This window comes from Sinocyclocheilus anshuiensis, unplaced genomic scaffold (assembly GCF_001515605.1).
Source record: "Sinocyclocheilus anshuiensis isolate Anshui unplaced genomic scaffold, SAMN03320099.WGS_v1.1 scaffold2257, whole genome shotgun sequence".
In the NCBI taxonomy this organism is placed as follows: domain Eukaryota; kingdom Metazoa; phylum Chordata; class Actinopteri; order Cypriniformes; family Cyprinidae; genus Sinocyclocheilus; species Sinocyclocheilus anshuiensis.
The window spans coordinates 59,900-72,938 of NW_015551137.1; the positions used below are offsets into that span (position 1 = coordinate 59,900).

General features: G+C 37.1%; 1 protein-coding gene across 1 annotated transcript; it reads right to left on the reverse strand.

The window, feature by feature from the left end:
- Positions 1-4,256: 4,256 nt before the first annotated feature.
- Positions 4,257-12,158, reverse strand: LOC107663245 (secretagogin). Its single transcript, XM_016453431.1, has 11 exons — positions 12,002-12,158; positions 11,785-11,855; positions 10,730-10,822; positions 9,770-9,859; positions 9,507-9,563; positions 9,306-9,383; positions 6,801-6,856; positions 5,962-6,007; positions 5,799-5,858; positions 4,932-5,000; positions 4,257-4,596 (listed from the first exon to the last, which is right to left on the reverse strand). The coding sequence occupies exons 1-11, from the start codon at positions 12,069-12,071 to the stop codon at positions 4,459-4,461; spliced, it is 828 nt and encodes a 275-aa protein (XP_016308917.1). The 5' UTR covers positions 12,072-12,158; the 3' UTR covers positions 4,257-4,458.
- Between the last annotated feature and the right edge of the window lie 881 nt (positions 12,159-13,039).

The window sequence follows — 13,039 nt, forward strand, 5'->3', positions numbered from 1 at the left end:
AAATTCTGTTGTCTAATTCGCAAGGATTCGATCAAAGTGGTCTCCGAGAGCGAATATTGATGGATATTGATCAATATCAATATTGATGGCAAGGTCAATGAACTGGTCTAGGGTCCTCCCCTCACACTACCTCAAAAACTTGTGTTTAAAAACTTCCCTGAAGTGTTGAAAAAAGTTATCAAAAGAGGAGGAACACCAATCGTTCTCCTGTCCAGACTGTGGTTACCCAATTCAGTGCCTTCACAGTGAGTAATGAGCAGACAAAAAGAGATTTAACTCTCATCTGTGAGAGTGTGGGTTGCTAACCCACAAACATTGAGTATTGCATCAGGAACCCCTTTGACCTTGATGCGGTGCTGTCATATTTCTTTTGTGTAATTTTATTACTAAAGTGGTCTAATTTTAAATGTGTTATTTATTAAATATAAGCTTTAATAAACTTGCAGCTGTCAAACCAGAACACATGGATTGAATTGCAATTGTCAAAACAATCTTGAATTAAAACACGCACTACACATTTTTTTCCACAATGGTTCATAGCCATTAAAGGGGTCATATGATGCGATTTCAATTTTTCCTTTCTCTTTGGAGTGGTACAAGCTCTTGGTGCATAAATAAGATCTGTAAAGTTGCAAAGACTAAAGTCTCAAATCCAAAGAGTTATTCTTAATAAAAGTTAAGAGTCAACCACACCTACCTAAAACAGCTCATTCTAACACACCCCCACATGTCTACGTCACGATGTGGGAAGATTTTCAGTTACTCCTAACAGTACATTGACTAAACTGCTAAAAGAGAACCTATGATGGGATGTGCATGAGCAGAGCAGCTGGACTGAGTCTCGTCCTGCTGGGAGACGGCATCACAGTATTGAGGCAGTACACAACACTTGAGGCATTCGGCCAATCACAACGCACTGGACAGCTGGCCAATCAGAGCACACCTCGCTTTTTTAGAACGATGAGCTTTGTAAAAATCGACGCGTTTCAGAAAGACGGGGCATTGAGGAGAAACAATAATGTACATTATGTGGAAAATAATGTGTTTTTTGAATCTTAAACTGCATAAACACATTGAATTACACCAAATACACAACATAATGTTCTTTTTAGCAACGTCATATGACCCATTTAACTTGTTGCTCATATTTTCTGGTATGTGCCTTGCAATTATCAGCTACGGTGTAGCTTTTCTGAATCCAGGACCTCACATGATATCTTGGAGAAAACGTCTTTAGTCTAGGCTTTGAAGCTTTAGACTTGACCTTGCTGTTTATTTTTTTTATTTTTCAAGTTCTTTATAACATTGTGTTTATGCTTTATAGAAACTAGGGATTGTGCAACCCTGTTTGTATATACAGTCATAGCCAAAAGGTTTGGCAGTGATATAAATTTTGTGTTTTGCAAAGTTTGCTGCTTAAGCTGTTGTGGTGTTGATTCACATAGTTTCTAGATTATTGTGTAGAGTGATCAGATGCATTTTAAATAATTGCTAAAAGCTTCATTGGCCAAAAAAAAAGAACTTTTCACAAAAAAACGAACACCTGACACGAAATGACCAGCTAACATTAAGGACATGTTTACACCTGGTCACTTCATGCATTTTTTCTGATCGGATACCTATTTGCGGAACGATGTATGTTATAATACATCGTGTACACTCACTAAACAAGTGAGAGTGGAGAGATTCGTCCTCGCGCGAGCCTATCACAAGACATCTGGTAGGGGGGGCACCTGGAGAGATTCGTCCTCGCGCGAGCCTATCGCAAGACATCTGGTGGAGGAGCACCTGGAGTGGCCAGCCAGATTTCAGGGGGGCCGGTGCCACCACGTAGACACGCCCCTGCTCAAACCACTTCATGAGGTGGTCTGGGCCACATTCCAGACGAAACTGGACAAGTGTAAATGCATCTGGTTGTTGAAACCACATATGCAAATTTTACTCCCAAAATGTCGGTCTTTGATCTTGAAATGAGCTGATAATTAACAAAATGCAATGCTTATCTTTTGATTTCGTAGATGTGAGCGCCGTTAAATTTAAATATAGCGCGGGAATTGAAGCAATGGATCCCAAATCCCAAAATGGATTTGTTTAACCCAAGCTAAAGAATAATAATGCGCATTTGATCAGATATAACTGCAGTACAAGATTATGAGATGCATTATTTGAATGAGTGGCGCAGGTGTCACGAATTATCACTTACTCCACCGGCCTCGCTCCGTTCCCACGGCTCTCGTCGCCATCAGTCAGGACTTGGCCCAGTAGCTAATATCCAGTATGTCAGAGCGAACTGCAGAGGTTATGAATAACAAGGGTCATCACTGAAAATATTGACTAATTTTTTTGCCAATAAAAGCCTTTAAAACATATATGCTTATCATTGTTTTTCAGTATACTATAGAAACATGTGGAAAAATAATCTACAAATACTGAAGCAGCAAACTTTGCAAAACACAAAATTTATTTCACTGCCAAAACTTTTGGCCATGACTATATATTTTAGAATTAATGTCTGTATTGGGTATCTGAGTGGTGAATGAGGGTCTGACCCATTTTTACTAATTTAACCTGGCTTTCAGAGAATAAATATATATTTGTTTTGTAATAAATCATCTGAATCATTATATAATCAAATGTTATATTTTATAGAAAAAAGTAATCAGTTTGAACTTTATTCTTATTTATTTTATGTTGCTATTCTAATGACAGCTTTATAAGACGTGTGAAGGTAAGTGTGACTAGAGTCATGAAGCTCAATAATGCACCATGTGTACTTGTTGTTTTGAACTGCATACTTGGTTTACAGTTCCATTGGTTACTGTTGTCACAATGTCTATCTGGAGTGCCTACGAGCTCCTCTAGAGGAAGAGGCACCCCATCCTGTACCCTTTACCATTCACCCTGGACTCCATTTCCCATAATCCTTTGCCTGGACACATCATCAATTGCAATTACCTGTCTCTCACCACTTCATCAGTCTCCCACTATAAGAATGGCACACTTTTTGATTGTTTGCTGTCTGCCCTGATCATTGCCTGTTTGTGGATTATTCTTCTGCCTCTACCTGGGATATTACTGTTTGCTGTTTCTGGACCCTGCCTGTTCTGACCACGCTCTCTCTTAATAAAGCCTGCAAGTGGATCCCCAGTCCGTTGTCACGCCTCCTTTGTTACAACTGTATGTTAAACTGAATCATAATTAGAAATTTGTCAGATCAGGTTTTGTCTGCATGAACGTATTGTTCTGTTCCAGTGATGTACTGTAGCTCAATCTTGGATGACATCTCTTCCCTCTATGTTTACATGTTGACTTCAACAGCAGCTCAGAAGAGAAAAGTCGTTCCAGAATTTGACTTCTAAATGACCCTTAAATTTATGACCCTTAAAGTTGTATATGTATATAGAAAATGGGGTGCCAAAGAAAATGTCTTTAACTTGTGTCGGGGACAGAATACCATGTTTAGATGTTGCTAAATTATCTGTACTGTTAACCTATCAGAACCTGTAGAAATTATGTCAACTGATTATCCATATGACTATAAGTACTAGTGTTTCTGTATTCTAAGTTAATTCGAGGCTGTCTCCTCTTACTCAGTTTCTACGGCCTTTGGAAGTTTGGACAGTTCTGTCTTCAGTAAACTCTGTCAACTCAATGAACTTCAAATTTGACTCCTTGTCTTCACTGGGCATACTGGTCTGTCTATGGGGTTTAACTGTAATACCCCTACACACGCAAAACAAGAAAACAAAGCACTTGAGCATCTGTTTGCCAATGGCATGACTGTTAAATAAACAGCAGCAATGAATATAAATAATCCAGAGCCATAAGTATACACTAACAGTATCGTGCTATACACCAGACGTGGCTTTTACAAAGTGACATCTGCTCTGTGTGTTTGTGGCCTTTCAGTGATGTCTTTATGTCTTTGTTTCATCAGGTGTTCAGAACATTCTGTTGTTCTATAGCACCTTTTAGTTTGACTATTTAGAATAACCCAGTACTGTATATTTGGTGTTTTTTTTCCATCAAAGTGAATAAAGTGCCCACTTTCTTAAAAATTTAACCAAAAACATTTCAAACACTTTTGAGAGAGCTGTAAATATTGTAAACATATATCATTCAGTGTAAATCTTTGTATGAACATAAAGATTCAACAATTGAGCTATGAACTGAACAAGTTTCCCCAATGTGATGAGCATAAATTAAATAATGCTTCTTTGAACAAAGGAGGGTCCATGAGTACCACTATTTTGGCTTTACATGTTTAACAGATATAACTTTTATTGTTGCGAGAGCATTAAAGTTATTACATTTCCATAAATTACTTTCAGAATAACGTTTTAAATAACATAATACATTTTTAAAACATAGAAACAAGCAATACACAAGTAACATATTATGTTTTCACCTTCCCCATTCAGGTTTAAAATGTAGTAATTCATAGTAGAAGTGATAACTTCAGTGTGCATGTGATTTAATCTTTACCCCCAAACACAGGGCCAGCTCACTTTTCTGAATCTTCCCATCTTTATTCACATCACAGTGGCGCAGCAGAACCTCACGCAGTTTATCCAGATCAACTCCTCTGATACTGGGCTGAGAGAAAGAAGAAAGAGTTGGAATACAGAGGGAAATGGAGAAATCACAGTAGAAAGAGACGGAGTGACAATTATTAGTTGCATTATATTACTATTGTAGAAGGCTTTTACATTTTTAATCAGTCAATGAATAAATAATTACATTCATGTCTAGAGCACAAGCTATAAAGCATAAGTTACACGCTAATGTTTAATACTGAAGGTTATGGACAAAAATTTTGCAGTAGTGATTTCCTTAGAATTCGTCACAGACATGTAAGTTTCAGGTTTGTTATAAATTTCATGACTTGATTACTTGTGATGTTTATTACAGTTATTTATTTAGTCACTTACCTGGACGAGCTCCATCATGTCTTTGACAAAACCATCCACCTCTGGTCCTTCAAGTGCTCCAGTCTTACTCTAGAAAGAGAGCCAACCTTTAAGAGCTGGAACTGCTTTGTCAGTGCATTGTGTTTGTTATTGTGTCCAAGTACCACATTTGATATTTATCCATGGGGTTAGCTGATTAGCTTGTCTGGTTAGCCACTTTTGCTATTAGCAGTTCTTGCGAGCAACACATAAATTTCAAATATTTTAGATGTTTGCCAATGACCAGCTCTGTCATGACTCTCGAAGGTATTGGCATGGTAAGGTACATGACAATGTTAATGTGTTTGGTCTTGGCGGAATAGATCTGCTACGCTTCTGCTGCTGCAGCAGTCAATACATCCACAACATGCTGCTGTGAACATGTAAGAAATACTGCTGCTGCACATGTAACATATATGAAATAACCCCATATAGCATACATGAATCACCCCATAGCAGATCTAGACAGGTGGAGCTGGGGAAGGTGGAGGGTTTCTGAAGTGTGCTGCAACTTCTACAGCAAACACTAGCCAAGTATTTTTATGTTGAGCAGCGAGCTCATTGGCTGCTGATAAAAAAAGAACCAGTCAGCTGCGCCATGTGATAATGATGTCATTATGTTATATTAAGATTAATCTATTGGACTGCACCATGTAGAATTTCATGCCAGAACTTTATATTTGTTTTTTATTATTTTTGGAGGCCTTTCAAAATTGTGCCATCAACCAATCAGTGTTATTACCATATCGGGACACAATAACACATGACATTTACAGCTTAGGTGATATAAAATCATGCACAGGACATGTCTGTATTAACAACAGTAGAAAGGTTAAAATTAATTCTTACAACATCATAATGTGCAAAGATCTTCTCAAAGTCTCTTTTTCTCTCCACTTGACTGTTGGCCTGAAGAAAGTAGGAAATAGAGAGGGCATCATGCACTGGTTTGCAGCAAATTATTACATTTAGGATCACAAAAGATTAAATGAATTAGATATAAAGTACTAACATCCATTTTGAACTGCAACAGGAAGTTGTCTTGCAGAGCCAGAATTCTGGAGTGGAAATATAGTTTCATACTTGAGACTTTTATAAAACTGAATTGGATCATCATTGAACTGACTTGAGCTGAATAACTTTTGCCTTCTGTAGGGCTGCTTATAACTCAAGTTGAGCTCATCTATAATTGATTAACTTTGCATTGAAGAACTTTAACATGTTATTTCCTGTTTATTACTGTGAAGCTGCTTTGAGACAATCTGTAATGAATAAAGTGCTATATAAATACAGGTGACTTGACTTGATAATATGCACTTCACTGCCATTGGCAGCTGCTCCCGAAAGCAACTGCTCATTTGCATAAAGTTAAACCTTTCTCAAATTTGTTGTGTCACTAGATACGACCACATGGTAAATTTGACTTGAGCTAAGTGCCATTTACAATTTTCAAATGATGATCGTAAATCATGTAGTTTACGTATTACTATATTCATTGAGTTTCAATGCAGTTTGGATGCTTTAGTTGTCACTAGACTAACAAAAGATTATTAAATTGTCACCTGTGTGTTACTGGCAGCCATTTAATTAGCATTTTAACCTAAATAGATTATAATATATGATTGATCTGACTTAGGCAGCAACTCCATGCATCATACAAATGTTTTATAAGACAGCATAATTATACTTTTTGGATTAGTCTCTTAAAAATGTGTTACTAAGTTGTATATAATAGTGTTTACTTCTCTCTTTCAACAACACAAGCATACACACAAAGACTCATTCTCACCCTCAAGGCCTAAACCGCTCCACAAGCACAGAACAAAAGCACTATTGTTAAAAGCACATCACCTAGCTAGATCATTAAGATCCAATCTTCCATCTTTGTTTTTGTCAAAAATGCTCATCTGCAAGACAAAAAAAAAAGTATTCATGATTAGAAAAGTGTTGAGCATTTTCCAAGCCATTTTCCAAACAAAATCAACTCACAATAACAATACTTACTCCTATTTTCACACAAACTGTCAGTTTCTAAAATTGCTAATTAAGCACTTACCTGTACAGAAATAAATAGTCATCAGTATACCAATGTGGTATACAACATATGCTCTAGGCATATCAGTTGCCTGAAAACAACTGCCATAGAGGGCACCATTTGAAAACACATGAACAGCTAAATGCTCTTCACTCTAATGAGTAACACTGACAGTTTCACTTGCTGTGTGTAATGGAAAAAACCCACACTCCTGAGATCAGGTCAAAGGAAGGTTAATGCATGGGTGACCAGACGCATTTGCTGATGGCTGATGTAAACAGTGCTATCACTCACTAATTGACCTGTATACCCGGCATCTTAAAAAGCAGTACGTTTTTATGTGAGATGAGTCTGACAAAATGGCCAGAGTAATGACTTATGTGTAAATAGACAAACAATTACAAATAGTGTATGAAGGCAAAAATGATCTCTTCTTCAGACAGATTGTGGAATATAGCAGGAATGTGGTGTATAGCAGAATACTAACACTGGCCTTTCAGACATATGGTGAGTCATTATGGGCAGGGCCGTCACTAGTGGGGTGAAAGGTGATGACGATTACAGGGGCCCACGGTTGTGACGCAAAAAGCTTAATTCAGCACTGGGGCGCTGTGTTCTGTGTGCACAGCATGCAGGTAGCGAGCTGCGTATCGCAGCCCTTGAACACCGAATTGAGTTTTGCATCTTCTTGTGCATGAACGGACAAATGCATACAAAATTATGTCGAAATACTCATCTTGGTGAGTATCCTTGAAAAACTGTCGGTTATGTAAACAAAACAAAAAAAAATTGGATGTGTATCATTATATTGGATGCATTGGGCCTCATTCATGAAACACGAGCAGAACGAATTGTTGTGTAAATCGTTCGTAAAGCCGTTCCGATGTAAACGTTCGAATTCATGAAAATGTTCATTTTTTTAAAAATGTTAGTTGGTACGAACGAAATGTACACCTGCTGCCTACCACGTGTAAATGGTGCGTAAAACGTTCTGTGTTCTTTCTGGCAAACTGATGACACTGAATTTTGATGCACTGCCATAATAATTACAAGTTAATTTGCCCTTGCCCTCTTTTTGAATTTTGTATTTTTTATGTAGCTGAGTTGATAACTGTAAAATGCAGCGCTCGTCACTGTCACTATTTACCCAGCCGTCCAATCAATGGAGGAGGGGCGGGACAAATACCGACCAACCATCCTACTTGTACAACGACTGCCTACAACAATGGAGAAGTCAATATTACTGGTTACTGCTTTTTTATATTTAGTAAAATTCTTAAAAATTAGATACTAGTAATACGTTGCCGCCATGGGTATTCCATATCATAGCAACCAAAGTGTCTCAGCTTGAAAAACGCTGTGCCACCAAAGTGTTCTCAAGCGCCACCAGCTGGTCGTTTTAAGAAGAGCACCTGACATTTTTTCAGCTGGCTAAAAACTCTTTGGTAGACACACGTTATTGAATATTTATTGTTAGGCATATGGCCTATTAGTCTTTTTTGCATTTATGCAATATACTGGAGCCAAACCTGAGAAAGTAGACCAGAATATTCCATTGCGTTTCTGGACACACAATTTGCGTAGCTTGTAATTCATAGGCGGGGATTATGCTAATTGTGAATGAGTGTGCACGAGCGCCCTATTTACGAATGATTGGAATTCATTAGTATACACATGTTTAACTATCAAATCTGAGGTTTACGAAGCGTTTGTGAATCCAGAGGAGAGTTTTCGGGAAGGTCTGTTTTACGTGTAAATTACTCAGAATTTACTCATATATTTACGTAAGTTTCATGAATGAGGCCTATTGTCTCTTAAAGCCTAACCGCGCCTAATTTACTAGCTGTCGGTGTCCTTAATGATAATCCAAGAAATTAAATGAGAGAAAATGAATTACTTTGTAGTTTTAACAAATATTAATCTATATTTAATTTATACAGTGAAGACTATGCAATGCTATTTTACATTTGATTTTTTGGTTCCTTAACACCTACAAACTTGAAAAAAACTGAAATATTGTTTAATTTGTATCTTTGTTATATTTATTTATTTGTGCTATATTTACACGATTTCAAACAGGGCCCATGGGTACAATCTGCAGCGGGGCCCCACAAACCCCAGCTAAGGCCCTGATTATGGGGTCATGCTGATTATATATTGCATTTGTATTGCTCCAACAACATCAACAACAACTTACAGTAAGAAAAATTAAATGTCAAGCTATGTGTCAAGATGTAACCATACAGAGGTGCATTATTTGAGAAGTTTAGGTTTATACAAATAATTAATAAATGGGGAAGAATTCAAATCAGCAGTGTTACCATGGTATTTGTGTATTCATCCAACTTCCTATGGGGGATATTCTTTTTGTGCTGCTGAAACAAGTCATTCAAGAAGCCCTGCCATCAGAAATAGACAAACAATCAAAACACTACCCTCAATATTCAAACTTTGTCAGTGATTGTCATAATATGCTAATGTAACTGACAGTCTCTGCTAATGAGTCATGTGTATGCATTTACCTTGAGCTCCACAGCTGATATGTAACCACTGCTGTCAGCATCGTATTTCCTCCAGATCTATCATGGGAAATGTGCAAAACGTTTTTAACCATCATCCCACACTACTACAGCTGGTATATACTGTATATAATTGATGGTCATCACGACTCAAATAAATTACAACCTGAAATCACGATACTGACATTTGTGATGCCAAAGACTGTTTAAACATGATATTTAAAAATGTTGCGATGTAATTTGTGTGATATGGAGTAAAGGTTTACCTTCATGAACTCCACGCTGTTATCCAGTGGAGCCTCTCTACGAAAGATAAGAAGGAAGTTCTCATCCTCCGGCAGGATCATGTTGGCTAGCTGGTATAAATGCAAACAGACACATTCAATAATATGGGTTTATATACTAACACAGGGTTTATTCAGGACAAATGTTACTCTGTCTCTACTCATAAAAATTATGATTATTCAGGACAAATGTTATTCTGTCTCTACTCATAAAAATTATGATTTGCTTCCTTAAGTGTTTCTTTTATATAGCCAAAACAAAGATTTCTATAAAATGTGTTTAATCATAACACTGAATGATAGCATTTAATCATAAAATTGAATGACTGAATGGCAGCAGTATGACATGAAACATGTAAAGACATGAAAATGTAAAATCTGTTTGCAGTATAGAATACCATATCCGGGAACTGGCATAGGTTTTTCAGATGATAATAAAATGACCACTATGTGATTATGTACACTACATTAATGACAGCACTAATGGCTCTGATTACTGGAACTATAGTTGCTTCTAATCCAGTGTTTCAACCATCCAGAGCCTCACTTTACTTCTGTGCAAATGTGATGCAAGCAAAACAAACCATTAACATGACAAAGAAAATGACTCTAACACTTTTAATGGGGTTAATGTAACTGGTGCAGCCGTGCTGGAAACAGCCGGAAGCCATAAAGTGGCTAGATAACATCTGCAGCCGCAGAAAAACCTTTGCCATCACTGCATGCAAACAGCAATCTGCAGTTTCTCTGCACACAGAATGCCTAATTATACAATAACAGCCTGTAAGTAATGTATCTATTTAAAAACACTTTTGATTGAAAACTATTCCTTCTTTCATGGTTGCTCTTTTTTGCCAGTTCCATCACAGGAGTATCAGTTTTTACTTTTCTGCAGGACTAACAATAATGAACAGAAAATGTAAAAAAAAAATTATGATGTACTTCGTGGATCGCCAAGCGTCCATCAGATGTGAGATCATAGGCAGACATAAAGCTCTTCTTTATCTGCTGTACTCTCTCCTCTGTAATCTTATCCTAAAGACAGCAGAGAAAACAAAATGGTTACCGTGACTACATTTCCATCATTCATCTCTCATGAATTCCCCATCATCACTCTGCATAATAGCCAATGGACTGGAACAGCTGTGCATCGATAGAGCTGCTCATAAGATATTCAATGAACATCTGACACAACCTTTCTTTATTAGAAGCCTTCTTACATCACAATAACCCTCATTCACTGGGTTATAGAATCAGAATCATAGAGAGCGTTTGTTTTGTTTGTTTAGTAGGGACATGCAAGTGAATGAACATCAGTGTAAAATACAAAATTTCAACAAGCCGGGTTATAGCACCTTTGCTAGCACACTGAAAATCTATTTTTTTATTTTGTATGTCTTAACCAGTTTCCTGAAAACAAAGTGTTGTTTGGTTTCTTGAGGCGTTGCACAAGTTCCTGAGTAACAGTCTAATATAACAGTCAAAATATATTGGTTTTAAGTGTGCTGTACATGTGCACACATACTTTTTTAAAACCATGATAACCATAGTTTTCTTCCAAACAACATATTGTAGCTATAATAACTTTTCTGTAGCATTCCACAAGAAAATAAAACAAAATGACAGAAAATATAGAAAAAAACAATTTTTTTAGGACCACAAAGATTTTAAATTCTGTCAAAAGGTGGTCCACTTTTGTCCAGTGGCAGTGTCTTTTAAGTATCTACTGCTGTGAAAGGTAAACAGATGTTAAATGGCTGTTCTGTGTGTTATGTTAGTGGGCGAGGGAACAGATCCTAATGTGTAAACAGCCTGAGAGCACTTACAGAAAGAGTATGTCTAATGTGCTTCCATATAACTGCACAATGTAATCAATAACACCCGTCATCAAAAACAGTTAGAACAGTGATGTGTTTAAAGGTTTTTGTACATTCAAACGTAACACACCACTGGACTTTTGATTCCAAGTTTTTTTTTATTTAATTTTGTTTACATACCTTTGACCCTAATTTTTCCAGCATGTGACGAAAAAAGTCATCCAACTCTTTTCCTTCAATGTAGCCATTATCTGCGGAAAAAGTATTTATCTAGAATTTATCTTAGGATCAGATGAACAGAGGGTATTTATATCTAAAATGCATCACTATGTAACCTTTAAATAACAATAAATAGACACAATTTGAAAGCAGAATGGAAATGGTTTTAAATTCTCACCATCAGCATCAAAGTGTTGCCAGATCTGTAGAAAACCAGCAGCATCTAGATTAGCAAAGGCACAGTCCATGGTGGAAATGTAAAATAAACGATACAGCGGTATAGAGCAAGAACAGAAATGTGATGCAGCTGTGCACAGAGAGGGACGCTTTCCTTTGACTCACTGAATAAACACAGAATAAAACCCCTCCTCTTTCACACCACTCTTAACTGTCATCAGCTGAAAGACTGATACGATCTGAGGCTAAACTGGGTAGTTTTCCTTTTTAAAATGTGCCTGTTACTTTTTGTCAGTAGAAATAAACATTAGGTACTGTGCTGTATAAACTCTGTGTGACTTTGCCATAAGTAACCTCTATGCCCCATGTTTGTTTGTTTTCCTATTATATTATTCGTATAAATGTTTGCTTGTTTCCCATTGTTTGAAGAGGGCTTTGGTTACTTTATTTTCTAGTCTAAAGCCCCATACACATGGAGTTTAGCTGTATACGCATAAATTTTGTATCGTATAGGCGTTTCGTCCACATGGATCCGGCGTTTTGGGAGAGTGAAACCGATATTTTTTGAAACCGGGTCCCAGAGTGGATAAATCTGAAAACGCTGCCCTTGCGTTTTCGTGTGGACAGCGAATCCGTATATTTTCTGAAACGATGACATCATCAGCCCACGTCTCGACCCTAGTCAGACACTGCTACGTCACATAACAGCAACAAAAACATGAACAAACACTGAACGATTGTCTTTTTACTAATTAAGATTAACACAGATTAATAAATGTATTGTTCCATGTTCGTTTGTATACCGCGCGCAAGGTTTATGCGCATAGTCCCAAGTCTTCTTCTCTTTTTTTAGTGTATCTCTGTGGCAGAATTACAGCACCACATACTGGTCTGGCATGTATACTACATCGTTTTGTGTCAGTTTCGTGTGGACGCAGATATACTGAACAAAAGTATAAACGCAATACTTTTGTTTTTGCCCCCATTTTTCATGAGCTGAACTCAAAGATCTAAGACTTTTTCTATGTACACAAAAGGC